Source organism: Aquila chrysaetos, chromosome Z (genome assembly GCF_900496995.4).
Source record: "Aquila chrysaetos chrysaetos chromosome Z, bAquChr1.4, whole genome shotgun sequence".
NCBI classification, from domain to species: Eukaryota; Metazoa; Chordata; class Aves; order Accipitriformes; family Accipitridae; genus Aquila; species Aquila chrysaetos.
In genome coordinates, this window is record NC_044030.1 from 68,919,482 (window position 1) to 68,936,848 (window position 17,367).

At 40.0% G+C, this 17,367-nt stretch overlaps 1 protein-coding gene across 1 annotated transcript in view; it reads right to left on the reverse strand.

Annotated features, from left to right (window-relative positions):
* Nucleotides 1-13,854, reverse strand: part of NDUFS4 (NADH:ubiquinone oxidoreductase subunit S4) — a 49,112-nt gene extending 35,258 nt beyond the window's left edge. Inside the window, exon 1 of the mRNA XM_030005151.2 lies at nt 13,695-13,854. Coding sequence (XP_029861011.1) covers nt 13,695-13,780 — 86 coding nt within the window. The 5' untranslated portion in view covers nt 13,781-13,854. The remainder of the gene's footprint in view (nt 1-13,694) is intronic.
* Nucleotides 13,855-17,367: the final 3,513 nt, after the last annotated feature.

Sequence of the window (17,367 nt, forward strand, 5' to 3'; positions counted from 1 at the left end):
TTTGCTATTATAATTAAAGTGGTAAAGACTTAACAGAGTCAATGGTATTTTATTTTTACCAGGACACATCTAGTACTCTTATTATATCCCAACATAAAAAAAATATGGAATATAATGCCAAACACTGCCTGTGGAGACCATGCGGTTCTATTTTGTGGTATGAACTGCATGAGTAACTTTCAGGTTTGGAGGAAAAGCAAGTTCCCCATTTATAAATAATTACATTCTCAGACAATATTGGCACATGGTAATTTTTCCTTTGACCACAAAATGATGTTAAATTATAAACACACTAAATCATGTTTCTGAATGGACGAAAGGAATACCAATTTATTTAACCTAAACTACTGAAATTTCTGTATTAAGTGACAAAAAAAGATCAAAATTGAAATAGAAATATATAAACACTGCTTCTACTTGCTAAGAAGTTCATATGCAAAACATTTATATTTATTTTCCAGGTGAGTGTTTGGAAAACAGGACAGGACCTGATTGTGTTTTTCTGTTATGCAAATCTGCATTATGAAAAGAAGCAATGGTCATACAAATGTACTGAATAAACATGAAAATACTTCAAGCATTTGATTTGTGTCTTGTAACTTAGGGTGTATCTTCAAAGCTAAATGTGAAGTTCACCTGCCTTTAGAAATATTAAATCAGTTAAATTTTCAAGTAGTAAACACTTTATTAAGTAGAAAACAATCAAATTTTAGTTAAGTTCTACTTTAATTATCCTACAAATAGGGGAATGCTATTAACGTATCTAGACAACCAAGGCATCAGCTGAACCACAGCACTATGCAAACATAGCCATAGTCCTTCCAGAACTATCACAAGACCAGAACACTGTAGCCACTCCTGGCACTCCAGTTAAGTCCCCAGGACAAAAGTCAGCTCTGTTAAGACACAGCTTGAGTTGCCCACCATCAGTTTCCCTCATTCAACCAGCTTTCTCAGGGTCAACAAGGAATGAAGAAGGTTAGCTCTGACATAGTGCCAAGCCTGCACTACCCCTGACTCGAACAGGCCCCATGTGAGCTGCTCTCCAACCAGCTAATAGAGCTAACACCACTGGGTACACAACAAAGACCAGCACAACCCTTCAAAAGGCTCTGCAACACCAAGACAGTAAGCACAGGCAGGCTCAACCTACTCCTGCAGAGCTACACAGGTCTCCACCATGCTTTTGAGCACTATGCCTTGTAGGAGCATTAATTAGGTGCGTACATGCATGGCACAAGCATACACACAATGAAAACAGCTTAAGCTGAGGAATAGTTCAGGCAAAAATCCACAGATCTAGCTTGTTTTCAAGTCAGCACACTAGCAAGTGAGGGCTTCACATCCTGAAGCAGTTCTCTGCAATTCCCAGGCTGATAGCAGACTGTTTCTCGATGTGCTTGGACATAAACTCAGTCATTATTTGCAACTAAACTTCTGAACAAAGTCGTGCCAGTGCTTCTAGACCCCCATATGCACATGACTCAGAGTATGCCAGTGGTCTCTCCAGATTACAGCAAACAGACTAGAAATGCTTTTGAGAGAGGGGCTTAACATGTTAAGAATAAAATGATCCAAAATTATTTAAATATTTTTGCAGTAGAAATCATAAAACTCATTATGAAAGAAGAGCTGGTGGAATACTTTTACAGCAACAGAATACATAATTTGTAAGATGTCCAACTGCTGTCAGGCAACAGGAGCTCTGAACTAACGTTACCTGTACAGTTCCTGACCAGCAATTTCATTACACGCTAGTGTCCAAACCAGAAGTCCTAATCTTAGAAATTACCCTCAGATCACAATCTGAGAACAGCAGGCTCCCCATGAACCAGTGGAAGCCTCTTGTAGGCAAGTTAGCTGAAAGGCAAATAATACTAGAAATGCTGCATAACCCATATCAACTGTCAACTGAATTTTACATTATCCAGTTAGAAAGCCTAAAAAAGTTAAAAAGGAAGAGGGAAAAGTTATGTAGGGAGTAAAGACAAAATACACAGGTGACATATTAGCTCTGTTTGTGGTTTCTAAATGTCAAACTTCTCCCCCCACACACACATTCAGGCATTCATACAACTAGACAGTAACTAAAAACTGTGCTCTCTTTATAGTAAGAACAACAAAAGTCAAAGGGTTTAATTCCAAAACTGTGAGGAATGAAACTAATGTGCCACAACCCACCTCTGTCTTAGGGAAGTTTATGCACTTTGAACAAGAGCCTTTGAACCATGCAAAACTAAACAAAAAAATGAGTAAAGATTCCTCTCTGTTTGCAAACTGGTTTATGGCATAGTACGGTCCTGTATTTCACCCCTATCTTTTCCTCTTGATTTAGCCTTTCTACTTGACTGCACTTACAGGCTTAAGTAATACTTACCCTAATAATCTAAGGTAATAGCAAGGTCTGTAAAACATGGCATATAAATAAAGGCAACTTCTTTCTTATTTAATGCTATCAAACACCTGAACTGTAAACTACTGAACTAAACTATAGTACAAAAAAACCAGTCCTTTAAAGTGTTACTGGAAAACTACATCTTGGTTTATAATGGTTCATGAAAGTCAATGCAGTATTTGGCTAGTAAGCCTCAGTTGTTGGGAAGCTATGAAAAAAATGTATTTAAGAGCCCTCAATTACTTTATGTTTGTAGTACTTCATAAAAGCCACTTAGAGACAGTCAAATGCCTCACAAATGGAATGTGACCTGCTTAGGTCACTTTTCAGAACTGTACGGTCTCAGAAGTTTTTCTAGATGAGAATGGGATAATCTAGCTAATATTATTGCATATGGTTTTATTTCACCCTTGCTTTGTCAACTTTGCCTTGCCTCAGCCACCTTACTCTTCGATTTCCTTCCTGACATCAAGCTTTCATCCTCAACTCCCCTTTGAACTGTTGCCATTCCACAGTTACCAGGTACCTTAGCTGCTCTCCATTTTATCACACCCCTTAATCGCGCCGCAGCTGATTTTTTAATTCTTCTGCCTGTCCACATCATTCCTTTGCTGACGTATTTCCAACTTCCTTTTCACACACCTCTGAGTAGAACAACCCCCATAATATTTCAGTAAATCTTTGCCTACTGAGTTACATGCAGAGAAGATACACCAATGGTGCTATCTTACATGCAAGAATACAATCTGAGTTTTCAAGTCAGCCTGTGCTCTAATATTAACAGTCTGAAGACAAACTCTGCCAGACCATGCATCAGTACCCTAAGGGCGCTAACAGGTATTAATGGCCATGACCAGCCTCACCCAGAGCCTCCATGAACACCCCCTGGCTGTGGCCCTGGAGCTCCATTTAAGCTCAGCTCTGGGTCTTCAGCCCTTGCCTGAGTGACATCATTAAGTGCACCTGCCTCCAGCCCTGGCTCTGGCTTCTGCCTCTGAGCCTGGCTAGACCCCTCACCCAAGCTGCAGTACAGCTCCAGTCCTGTTCAGACCCAACTTCAGACACGTGTTGCAGATTGTCTCCAAACCCGTCTCTGGCTCCTTTTGCTCCTGAGTGGACTCCCCAGACAGACCCTGGACCTCACTCATTACTTCACTGTGTCTGACACTGTTGATGGACCCTATTACCAGCACCCAGCTCTCCTCATGTATAGATGCTGTGGGACTGTGCTCTAGTCAGTGAGGGCACTGTGCCTGCTGGGATCACCCTCAGCTTCCTCAGCCTTACCTTCAGAAGCAGCCAGCCCTTGCTGCTCCCTGACACTTCGCTAGTCATTAATTCTTATCAAATTCAGTTTTCTTCCAGTGTATGCGATATATTTGCATATTTTTCATCCTCATTACTTTGCAACCAAAGCAGAGGACTTAATTTTTTATGTAGTCTCTCTATAATGACCAATTTTAAATCTTCCCTCTTTAAATAAGCACAGAGGGTTTTTGTTGTGGGTAGCAGTGTGATTAATCAGCTTCTACAATACACATCTGTCTTTAGCTTAAAACAAATGGTTAGCTGCAATGTAAGCAACCTATGCAAGTGTCTCCAACAGAAGTTTTAAAAAAATTACCACATCAAACCTTTAACTGCTATTCTACATGCAAGTGCAAGAAACAATTACACAGCACCAGTTTAGGAAAAAAAAAAAAAAACAAACGTCCTTTCTTCTAGAGAGTAGTGTATCAGCATCTGCAGTCTTGGGACAGCAACTCTTTAAATTGATGAAGGATAAATTATTGTGGATTATAAGAGTAATATAATGAAACTGCCAAGCTACTTAAATGAAGTCTACTTTCCTGTTGTTCCACAATTATCTTCATTTTCTTTCCATTTACCACTATTTATTAATATAACCACACCTTACAAGCATTTTTGGAGAATTCACCTTTGAGAATAAAAATAACCTCATCAGCTACCCTATTTGTGTGTTCTCTTGTACTCATACACTGATCCCCTCCTCCTTCACTGGTACTATTCTTTCCTTTTGCTAGTCTCTTTTCATATTCTTACTATCTGAACAGCTATTAGGTCTCTGAAAGGAGACTGCTAGCCTTGCTATTGCTCACTCTTTTCTAAAGTGGAATAAACCCTTAAGGCAAAACTGGTGCTTCAAATGCAAACCTTATTCTCGAATTCCAGTTCAGACAACAACTTTCAGATTATTTATCTCTTTCTCTAGTAGGCACAATCAACACTGACATATGACAAAACATCACTGCTGCAGAATCTCCCTTCAGATAACTTACACAGCACATATAAATACTCCCTGAATACATGACAGAACAGTCAAAGCTACTGCATGAAGAGCTCTGCAGTTTTTTCATTTAAAATGCAATATTTTATATAAAATACATCAAATCTGATTTTTAAAAAATAACGAATAGAAGCTGTTTATGAAATCTTCCATGTTAACACTCCAAGAATAAGCTGCTGCAAGAATTGTTTGCCCACACACATTCTGGAGCTGCCTACAGTCTGTCTAGTTGAGTCAAAAGTTAATTTACTTCCTCAACATCAGTCACAGGTCAAAGGAAGATTAAGACAGACAGAAATTATTGCAGTTAGAAAGCAGCTTGTTAACAAAATGGTACCTAAACATACTGTTATACTGCCAGGAGAGAACAACTGCAGTTTGAAACTCAGTCAGAAATATGCCATTCATTTCTTAGGAAATATGGAAATATGCATTATAAAGAAGGTAATGTTAACTGTTCAGCTTGCCTCCTGCTAGTTTAACAATACCTTTTATTAGGAACAATAAAGGATGTGATCTTAAGATCCTACTTTGTAACACACTCAGAATCATATTCTTACAAAAGAATTTTAAAAGCTTATCAAAATCTACTATATTGTCATGAGAATGAAAACATGTATACAGATAAAACGTGTAAAACAATAAGGTCTTAAGGATTATACAAATTTACTGAAACATAAAAGTAAAAAAGAAGATTTTTTTTTTTTTAATTTGGGATTTTTTTAAACCATCTGTGAGCAGATTCAAGCTTCCCTGCTAACTACATAAGACTCTCAGCATTTCAGTCTCTCACAACGGACAATTTCATCTATAACAGACAATTTGGCCCACAGCAGAAAAATCAATAGCTGCCTGGTGGGGTGGGATCTTTAATTTCTAGTTTTTCTCAAAATACGAAAAAATTAATTTCAGGACCTACGGTAACAAAACAAAACAAACAAACAAACAAACAAACAAAGCAAACATGGTTCACTCACAAAGAACCAAAAATGCACAAGTTTAAGAACAGATATTTTCCTGCATCACAAAGAATCACATGAAACATAGCAACTATGAACAAGACTCTGTTAGACCCAGACAGAACATTGCCTTTGTATCTCCAGAAATTTACCTTATGCCTAACACTGTTTTCAAGCATGCTTAAAGTTCACAAATTCCTCTACAAAAAAAAAAAAAAAAAAAAAAAAAGGGACAGAAACAGTCACAAGGTTGGGGATGATGAGAAATTATTACCATACTAATTAGATGATTTGTTCATAGAATAAGTTATACAAAGACGTCAGCAAAAGCAACATTCAAAATTTAGAATGCAGACAAAAGCTAAAAATATTAACCGTATTAACTACAATTAGTTTCCATTCTCACTATTCAGCAGCGTGTGCTTAACAATAGGCGAGATTTCCCACAGTGCCACAGGGAAGACTTATTGCATTGGTCTAATACACTGAGAGCTGTACATTGGTTAATAATTCCTACTGTTTATTTGATTTGCATTTATTTCCTCCCCAAAAAAGAACTATCAGATACTTATTTTGCTTGTGTCTAGTTGAGTCAAAGGCCAAAGCAGCATGTTATTGAGGTAGGTGGTTATCAATTAAATTCTCAAATTACTTTGGGTTTTGGAACTTAAATTCGTCTGAATCTCACTGGCGCACTTTGATACTGCCTGTTATTGTGAAGAACAGCTTTGAAAGTGACAGTTCCTATCAGTCAGAAATACAACACAACCCAACTGTCTTCTGGGCTTTTCCAATTATATATAAATATTGCATCAAGCTGAGATGTATAATGGAATAACAAGATTAATTGAGTCATAATGCTCAAACCTACAGTAAGGCAACATCAAGGTCATTTTTGCAACCCAAAAAGCAGTATTTTTCCAGTACGAGTTAAACCTGCTGAACAGTATATATTAAACCACCACCGCTAAAGCAAATTTTATTATTTTGTTAAGATAGATTTGAAATTCTATCTATTGACAGCTGGCATTCGAATTCCCCTTCTCCATGTATCCATATGGCATTTCATAATCTTTCTATCAATTTCTTTATTTATTTGACAAAAAACCGTGCTTGAAGTCATTGTAACAAGTTCTACAAATACATTTCTCAAACTTTGAGATACCAAATATTTGGTATTAGGAAATACCAACATGAAAGCCTTTTCCATAAAAAAAGTTTGGTGTTTTGTTTTGAAAACAAATCAAGTGTCATTTTCAAACACAGTGTCAGAACCTATTTTAAATTGTTTAGTCCCTGAAGGAAAGTATTATGTCCTTCTGTTTTAGGATACTAGTGGCAACAAACTTCACATCTATCCTCCAAGGCTTTTTTGTCTGGGGTTTTGTTTTGTTTTGGTGGGGTTTGGGGTTTTTATTCCTACCTCCACTCCTCTTCAAATCTTCAAAGTAGAGAGATTATTCGGTCCTCAGATCAGTAGATTTACTGAAGAAGTTATTCTAGCATATAATAATGCTTTTTTTAAAGATATGCCAAACTTTAGGTAGGTGACCTGCAGTTCTGAGCCGACCTTGACTAGTTACCACAGAGCTGGTAAGAAGAGATTTCAGCTGTTCTACTGCAGAAGCAAACACATCACTTAATTTACTAGTTACCTTTCAACACAAACATACCTTAAATGTCTGTCTGCTTGTCTCTATTAAACCTCCTCTTGCTGAAAAGGCTGTCACTCCTCCCCTTTTTGGTTTCTAATTCCAAAAGTGAAGGAAGCAAATGTAATTAAAATAAGTCATTCCATGCTATATGCCCAATAATGAACAGGTATTTAAAAAGCCTCATCAGGAACATTTTGCTGTTGTAACACCTGCTCTACTTACTTCTCCGTAATTACATTAGAAAACCAGCCATTTCCAGAACAACACATCTCTCCCTTGCCCCCATTCTCAAACTTTGGCTCTCCCAACCTCTTTTCCCTTCTGCCACTCTTACTTTCACATCTTTCTACCCCTCCTCTTCCTCACCTAGACCAATACTGAAAGTACTTGAACTTTTAACTTTATGGGAATCCCATACAACTTTAAGAACAAGAATGGTCTTGGTCTTAGCTCACTAGGAGCCAAGTTGTGCATTAGAAGAAGGCTAAACTAAATGATACATGGTATTTTTCACTTTTTCATTTCCCTGATCCGTGACAGAATTCTTCACTTTGACAGCAACATCCTACTGCTCTAATGTTTCATTATATCCAACATCTTTGTTCCTTCAAGGGGGCTTTCCAAAGCTTCCTTTTTCCATTTTAAAGGAAACAGGGAGCACTCTTACACCCTACTTCCCCTAATACCAAACAGACAAGCCAAAAAAGGATATCTAACACACCATTCTGGTTCACCAGAGCCACTCTCACCTCATAATAAAGGTGCATAACCAAAAACAATGCACCAATCATGAATAAGGCAGTATGTTGTTGTGCCATCAACTCTCACAGGACAGAAGCAAGTAGCAGTGGATTAGCAACTTTGAGATCCTATGTAAAGTACTGCAAAAGGACTCAAGTCATCCTACTTGCCCAAAATCCACTCTCTCCCTCAAAGCATGCAAAACTGATGGGGAAAGAGGACCTTCCTTCACAAGAGCCAGACACCAGATCATCATAAAAGGACATGTGACATAAAATATAAACACTGGTGACACTTTCAGTCAGTGAATATGCAAGATTTGGCTGCTAGACCCTCTCTTATCCACACAATCATTATTTGAACAGTGTGGACAGAGTCAAAGGGATTGGGTTTTAAATGAATTATACACTTAGATATATGGAACATATACTTGTCCCAAACTACCGCTTCAGGCTGTCTGCAAGATCAGATGAACACTCAAGTGCTGCCTGGAGTCTTGTGTTTAAACTTATGCTCATTAAGTGTACAAACTGCAACAGTTTTCATCTTTTTCTCCCCTCACTATGTCCATTTGTCTCTCCACATCTTTCACCGTGAGTCTGCTCCAAGCCTCCATGTCACCACAATCTTATGACCAAAAAACTCTCTGGAGTTTTTATTCTGCATTTCAGTTTACAGTTGTACTACTGTGTTGTAAGATAGTCTGATTCACTGTACTTTCTCTGTTATGCATTAAAAACAAAATAGACATTCAAGATAAAATCATAAAATTCAAGTTTTTTCATTCATATATTTTAAAAGGTCTTTTCCCCCTATGAATAACCCAAGTGAAACTATGTACAAACACCACTTAGACAGCAAGGGCAAGACCTCAACAAAATTTTTCCCCTGGTCTTAGCTTGAAATTTTATTCCAGGTACTGTTTGCAGATGCAGTTAGCCATTAGAATTAATTCTGACAAAGTCAAATGCTGCAGAACTATTTTTTTAATTAATGCAAACCAAAGCTTCTGATGTGTCTGAACCTGACACCACCACACATACATTATCCTGCACAGTATGTGAGAGTAAGTAGCAGACATGCATTACAGCTGGATGAAATAATAAGTAATACAACTGCTGGAACATGTCACTTATTCCAAACTTGACAAAAATGTCACACTGGCTAGCACTAACACTGGCTAAATAGCACTTCTATTAACCAAATGCAGTCAGAGCTTTGTGTATCTTTGTGTAGCTCTCTGGTCTACCCAGGTCTAAATCTGGGAAGCCTACTAAGCCCTGTTTTAACATATGACTTGGTATGAACACACAACAAAAACGCCAACACTATTTTGAAGAAAGAAAAAAACACAACAAAACAAACAATAACACAAAAGAGTAAGCTAATTATCTTGAGGGGAAAAAACCCAAACTTTTCTGAAAAGTTAATATTTTCTCTATTATTCATGAAAAAGCAAGATAGGAAATAAAACAGGTTTGCTTTATACTTTCTAAGTTCTTTATTTTCCCACAAAAGTGGCTTTCCTCTCTTTTTACTGAGGAGGAAGCTTTCTTATGTATACGATAATTGCAGAGTAAGATTTAAACGGCATCCCACATTGCCTCATTCTCTTGAGCATATAGCATGAATTGAGTAACAGGCTTTCTACTACACAAATGTCCATAATTCTTTGCTTTCATAACCTCAGGTATCCATTTATGATGAACTAGCAAACCATTTGCTATCATGTTCAGAGTCTTTACAACAGAATTACAAGAGTAAGGTAATACATTTTGAAGAACCATCATCTATCGCTGAGAATTGACACAAACAACCCATTACCATGAAATGTTGGGACTGTGTGGCCAGGTATTACACCTGCACACACAAAATACTCTGCTTCTGCAACAGAAATTGAGTATGTTTGTATCCTGACTGTAATACCTTGTGAAATAAAGGGACTCTCTGAAATACTAAGTGGTTTTGGAACAAATAGCCGATTCCCAGTTCAGTAGAAATTTGTTGGAAGTTTTCTTTTCTCAGGTCTACCTACCCATATCTTCTAATGCAATTAGAGACTGCAATCTTTCCGAAGACAAGATATTTAGAAGTCCCTCCTCTGCTTTCCTCCAATTCACATGAAACTTAAAGAAATGTAACTGTATTATTTAAATTATACCCCTTAATCAAATCTTGGCTGCAGATAACAAAGAGGTAACACTTGAAGTAATTAGGTAAGACAGACAAACAAGGTACAACTTTCCTCCTGAAGAGGTCAAACTCAGAAGAGCACGTTCAACATAATTTCAAGCTCCTGAAACCTTGACAAATCTTACAGCACAAAAGCTTCAAAACTGTGATCTAAGTAAAAGAGGCACTGCTACTTTCTGTATCAGCTCAAGCCATCTGCTGATGGTCTATTAGGCTTACCATCAGACAGAATAATGATGGACTCAGTAAGCACTGCTTCAGTGATTTAAACTAGGCATACAGAACTTCATAAAGATATGAGGAATGTTGCTGCATGTTCTCTTAACTTTGGACTGAACACTTATTTACTTGTTGTGTTACCAGTAGTCAGTTCAGAATCATCAAGCAGCTTGGGCATGCATATTTTGAAGTGCTTAAACATGTATTGATAAATTCAATCTTTGCGTTAGAGGATGTCATAATATTTGTAAGAACCAAATATAACTCATGGAAATCAGAACAGAATCTCTCTTGTGACTATTGGAAAGTGATCTTGGGAATTGTTTTCAAAATCAGAAGGCAGCTATATTATTCTGTATTTCTGAAAACTGGAGAACTACCAGAAGTTCACATGCAAAAACCCGCAAAAAACACTGCAAATAAAACTACTGCTTGAAGGTTTTAACTTTAATCCTACAGTGCTCAAAGAATAAGTTGTATTACTCTCACAACTTAATTAAGGCAAATAACATGAAACTGTAATTTAACCAAGTTGTACCAAACCTGACCAAACTTTACTCTGAATCTGAGTAAACAAAAGCATAGTGCTGAAGTGATGGAAGAATCATTCAAATGCCCTCAAGAGTTGACAATTCCAGTATCTTCTTCAGCCATCTCCTAAGAACAGTGTTAACTTTCATTGTTAGTAATTCTAACACCTGCATTTATTTTAAGACACACATCTAGCTAGCATACTGGTATAGTACATTCTTTCTACAGATTGACAAATACACAGATTACTCCAATAATAAATTAACACAGACAAAGACTTCAAATATCCTCTGAATTTGTTGTAACAAAGAAGCTACTTGCACCAAACAGTATCTGTCAAAATACTTTTCTGAAAGGAAAACAGTATCGCAGGATCTGTGTATCCAATTGCAATATATGCTGCAAACCACTGGCTTCTCAAAGAAGCAGGCTTTTGGATAGTTGCTGATCATTATAGCTGGAAAATAAGCTTAAGTGGTTTGTATTGTAAGACCATTCACAATTCTGTGACGTAGGGAAATTCCTTTATCCCCTTTTTACAAAATGAGATGTGAGATACTAAAGCTAGAAATGGGACTTTGAGCCGTCTACTGAAATTTATGATACTGCTGTCATCTAGATTTCTGGTAAAATACAAAGGATTATATGGTATATAAGAAAGGTATCCACAAAGGAAAACAAAACAAACAGCTGCTTTCAAGCAGCATAGACAGTACAGAAACAAAAGCTACACTTTCTCCCATGCATCTCTATAACTTTATTACCTCACTATGAGCTGCACGAGGACATCCTGAATTTAAAATCTACAGCTCTGAATCCTTTTCTGTAATTATGTACCTTGATTCTCCCTTCCAAGTAGGGAGACTGCAAAGGCTGTTTAACAATACTTTTCATATAAAACAGTAACTGAGAAGAGGAAAGATGTAAGTTTCAGTGCCTACTTAATCAAGAAAACAATTAATTACTTTACAAAAATTAAGCAGTGGATTACAGCATTAACCACTGCTTCATACTGCCCAAACTGTCTTATTCTGAAACATCTTTTCCTTGTTCCAAGGAAAATTTTATTCTCGCTCTTCCAACATGCAGTGATTGCAAAGATGTATAAAACTAAATAATTAGAGAGACTCATAGTGCTCTCCCCTGCCTCTTCTCCAAGAAACCTGCAGATTTATGATCAGGCCACTCTCCTACAGAACGTGAGGCGTAAGTTCCAGTCCCTGTCAGGCAAGTATCTTCAACTTCCCTCTTATTGAAAATATATCCAGGGACACTAATGCTTCAGTCTCCCTCTGTGGCAGGGAAGGAACCTAAGGCACTATTTCAAAGAAGAAATTTCCTGGAAGACATGCCAACTTAAGAGTCCCTACCTCATGAACAGTTCCCATGCTGTTCATTCCCATCCCTGCTACGTCCTACTATTTGTTCTGGAGTAACTGCTTAAAAGGTAGAGTGGCAAAACTTTAAAACAAACAAAATTATTTTCAACCTGAATCAGTTGACTGATCCAATTTAGTACATGGCACAGGCAACAGTTGTGTCAACACCACAGAGGACTAAAAGAAGGGGAGAAACAAGCAGTCAAACATAAACACTGAGTTTCTGCATTAGTGTAGAGAAATTCCTAAATTCATATTCACAGATTCCAAAGCATTTTTATGAGAATGAGGGTTAATCTTTAGCAATGTAAAAGAGGTGCCATTTTAAGAGGGAGGAAGCAGCCATAACTGATGGGACAGTCAGAACATAAAAAGTGGGAAAAAATAGTATGGCCACAGTCCTTCTTTCTCTCTGTATGTGTGTATATATAGCTTTCTGTGTTTTATACATACATATATATATATATATATGTATAAAGACCCCACAGATTTAAAAAAAAATATTGAAACTATGCTGTATGTGTATTTATATGTAAAGATTTAAGTAGCATGGAAAAGCAAACCCTCCAAATCATAGTTAATTGCACTGAACTATACTTTTTGTCCTGACTAGAAGGAGTCTTACAAAAATCCTAGTCCTGTGACATGCACAGAAGTAAACACATGCACACATCTTCAACTAGAGCCTGGGTCATGTACTGGACTTTCAATACAGGTCTCTGCATTAAAGAAACAAACAGCAAAGTGCCATCAAAAAATTATAAACTGTCTTCCCACATTATTTCGAGGAATTGGTGAAAGAGTAGCTACGCACCTCCTGAAAAAATCAAGAGATCTCGGGGAGGCGGCGGAGAGGAAAAGCTACAGGGTACGCAATAGGGCAAAGAGGTGCAAATCTGTCGGAAGACCGTGCCGGCGATGGAAGGAGCCATTGTCCTCTCCGGCTGCCTGCCCGCCACCCCGGGCACGGCGGGGCTCCTCTACCGTTTCTACCAGCTCCCGACCTTCGGGCGCCGCAAGGACACCGGGAGCGCGGTCACAGCGAGTCAAACAGCAAGGACGGACAGGGACAGACACGCACAGCCCCTCAGGAAGGCCTCGGCCAAGGGCCGGCCGCCAGCCCGGCCGCCCCCCGCTCGCGGCGGGGCCCTACGCGCCCCCCCCCCCACCCCGGCCTGGCACCCGAGGCGGCCGCGGCGAAGCCCTAGGCCCGGGTCAGCCTCCTCGGGAGCGCGGCCTCCCCCGCGGGCCGCCGCCGTGCTCCTGGCAGCGGCGGGGCCGGCCGGCCGGCGGAGCGCCCGCGGTGCCCGTTACCTGGCCGGCGACAGGCGAGCCGCGGCAACCCCGCTCCTCACGACAAGGTGCCTCAGAGCCGCTGACATTGAGAGAGCCGCCGCCATGACGCTCGCCGCAGCCACTGGGAGACGGCGGCGTCGCAGGGCCAAACCTCCTCCGCCCAGACAGGAAACGCGAAGACGAGGGCGGAAAGAGGAGAGGAGAGGAGAGGAGAGGAGAGGAGAGGAGAGGAGGAGGACGAGGAGAGGAGAGGAGAGGAGAGGAGAGGAGAGGAGGAGAGGAGAGGAGAGGAGAGGAGAGGAGAGGAGAGGAAGAGGAGAGGAGAGGAGAGGAGAGGAGAGGAGAGGAGAGGAGAGGAGAGGAGAGGAGAGGAGAGGAGAGGAGAGGAGAGGCAGGGAGGGAGGGGGTTAGGGTGCGATGGCAAGGGGGCTGGGGAAGGGGAGAAGGTAAAGGGTGGGGGGCTGCTGACACCCCATCGCCAGCACTGAGGAGGGCCAGGCCTGATGACCGCAGGCCCGTGGAGGAGCCATGCACGCGTTTGGGGTGCAGTTGCCCCTTTCGCCCAGCTATGCATTCGGCCCAGAAACGTGTTCTGGCACCTTCGGGCATGACACCATCTTCTTGACAGCAGGGGACGAGCCCCCGGGAGGGATGGTGCAGGCCTGCGGGCTCTGCAGCCTCACCACCCCCCAGCAGGGTGGCTGGGCTGGGTGGTGTGTGGTCTCTGGGGCCAGCCAGCAAGGCAGGGAGGGAGGGCATGGCTGCCTCCGAGCCCTGGGGACCCCAGCAACTGGAGCCCCTCCCGCTTGGGCACAGAAGTTGTGGACGGATGTCGTTGGCCCCATTTTTGTCCATTACATTTCTCAGACAGAATGGTGTGCTCCGTACAAAGATGTCAAAGCTTTGATACATTTTTTTGCACCTGTTTTTTAACATATTTCTTAGTTTCACTATATAAAATGGATCCATATTATTGGTTCACTAAGATAAGCAAGTCTTTAACGTAACTGTGGTACTTTCAGGAACTCTGTTTTGGTTTTAAATCAATTCCAACCTTATTTCCTATATTCAAGCAAGGAAGACTGGCAAGACTCCTGTTCTTTTAAAGTGGAGTCATGCTTTTAATACATTAACTGTAAAAGGGAAGTAAATAACAGTACTTATGCCCTGGAAGTATTAATGGTGCTGTGTTCATGGTTAAAGAAGACAGATTGCTGTAAATCAGGAGTCAAATACAATCATGTTCAGTGCCAAAACCTCAAATGGCATAAAGTTTCCAAAAAGGCACGGTGCAACAGCACAGGGTTATAGTAGGATCTGTAACACAGTGAAGGACTGACAAGTTTTTGGTTCGGGGTGGGGGGAAGGCAGTAGTCTTAAAATTATTCCTATTATTTTTATGTTAAAAATCTGCTGACATTTTGAAAAAAGCTTAGGTAAAGTTTCAGCTTCAATTTTACTGAAAAAGTATTTAGAAGTTTCTTAAACGAAAAAGTGATGAAATTCCTATAAGAGAAGATGTTGGTTTTGACTAACTGTTTCTGCGTTCTTCCAGGAGAAGCCAGCCTTGTTCTCGATTTTGACAGCACAGTTTGACACTGTCAGATACAAAAATTCTGCATAAGCAAGTAAATTCAGCATCTTCCTACCCCAAATAAAGGAAGATGGAAGAAGAATAGTTCTAATGAAAAGTTAAACTTTAAACAAATGTCATCTGTAGTTATCAGATCAACAGAACATTAATTTCGGATGAGAACAAACAAGCAACACCCTTGTATTATATAATCCTAATTAAACGTCAGACTTAGAGCCATTGTTTCATAGTCTTTGTATTAGGCAAAGGTTGCAAAATACTTTCTGTTGTAAATCATCCTGTTAGAACTTTTCACTCTCAAATATGTAATTTCCTATGCTTTCTTCCCATCAAATATTTCTGAATTGTGGGGAACAGAAAATGTATACTGTTTTTCCTTTCAAGACAGCAACAATGCTGCAGAAAAAGAAGAAAAGGGGAAAATCTTTCTGGGCAGCATAACGCAGAGACATAGTAAGGACAGTGATTTGCAAATTTGGTGGTTTTACAGATAGGAGTATTTAAAATTAATTTTTCAATCATTAGTGAATATGTTCAAAGTCAGATGTAGTAAGACAGACAGCAGGAGTGATTTTGTAGCAATAATGAATTGAAATGGCTTATATGCGGAGGTGATATCCTTTGTTGAATGCAGGTGGGAAAATACCCCCAACTTTTAAACTTTTTCTTCAGGATTTTGAGAGAAAGACTTCAAAAACTCTGTTCCCTGAAGTTTTTTGTAATTTTTTTTTCCAACTATCAGTTATCAGCCTAATAATGCATGTTATCTCTCGCACTGAACCTTCAGTCACATCCAGATAGACATAGTAAGAATATTTGCATCTCAGGAAATGAATGAATTTTTTTCTCTCTCTTCCAAAATCTTGTTCTAGTGCATGAGTGATGGTAGGTTAGAGGCGGCATTCACACCAACTCGGATTTACTTCAGCTAATCTAAGCTTGGTCCTTTTGTGGTGCTTCAGCTAGGAGAAATGGTCTTGTAATTTCTGGAAGCAGAGGAAGATTTTACAGCTGTTCAAAGGCACCAGTGGTTTGGTGAGGGCAGTTGCCTGAGGGCTCCATTGTAAACTGAGGCAAGTTGTTTGAGTCTGCCTACTTTGCATCAGCTGGCAGATAGTCATAGCTCAGCCAAAGACCTTTGGGGTAGATCCAGCTTTGTATCTGGTGTCTTCTTTCACTGTCAGAGATGGAGCCGGTGGTTTGGCCAGCACGCGATGGCCCCTGTGCTTCATGTGGCTCAGTTCTTTGAACTCCTGCTCTCCCTGCTACCTCTTCTTTGGGTGGCGGAAGGACAGAGGTAAGTACATGGCAGCTGGAATTTGGAGCTGCCACCTTATTAACTGAATCTGTCAAAGGATGGTGCCAAATTCAGGAGCTGCCTGAGACAGGACCCTCTTGTGCTAGATTACAGTGACCGATGGGCTTGAGTATGTGCACAAGTGAACGTGCTGCTAATTGCTAGCACAGTCCCTGGAACTGTTTCGGCCCTGGCCAATTAGCACCATCCCAAACAATGTCTGAGCACAGCCTGGGAACTAGCGTGGGCCTGGGACTGTTCCTAATAAGCCGTGTGGATGAGGCCATTCTGGGTTTTGGACTCAGTTTTTGGAGCAGGGGAGAAGAGGGGAAAGAGTTTAGCTCCATGGATATGAGCCATGCCACGTAAGCTGAGCTGCATCAGGGGTACAAAAGGGTCCTTGAACTGTTTATTTACTAATATTAATGTAACCATAGCATTTGTTGCTGAAGTATTGTGTAGTAGTCACAAACACGAGAGACTATTTCAAGACAAATAACCATAGCTCTCCAGAGACAGCATGTGTGGCAATTCCAAGTACACAGTTTACCATGAAATTAATATGCACCAACAGTCCCTTGCAGTCTGGTGCCTGAGAAAGGGAGAGATATGAATTTTTCTGTCTCCCACTATTTCATCCGGTTTAGAAGTAGACCTGTAAGATACTCCTACACAGGTTTAAGTTGCTTGTATACTGTTTTATCTGATTGGCTTAAATTTGTGTAAATGTATTCACACATATAATACAACACCTTTTTAAATCATCATGTCTTAGGTTAAACTAATAAATTTGTGTAACA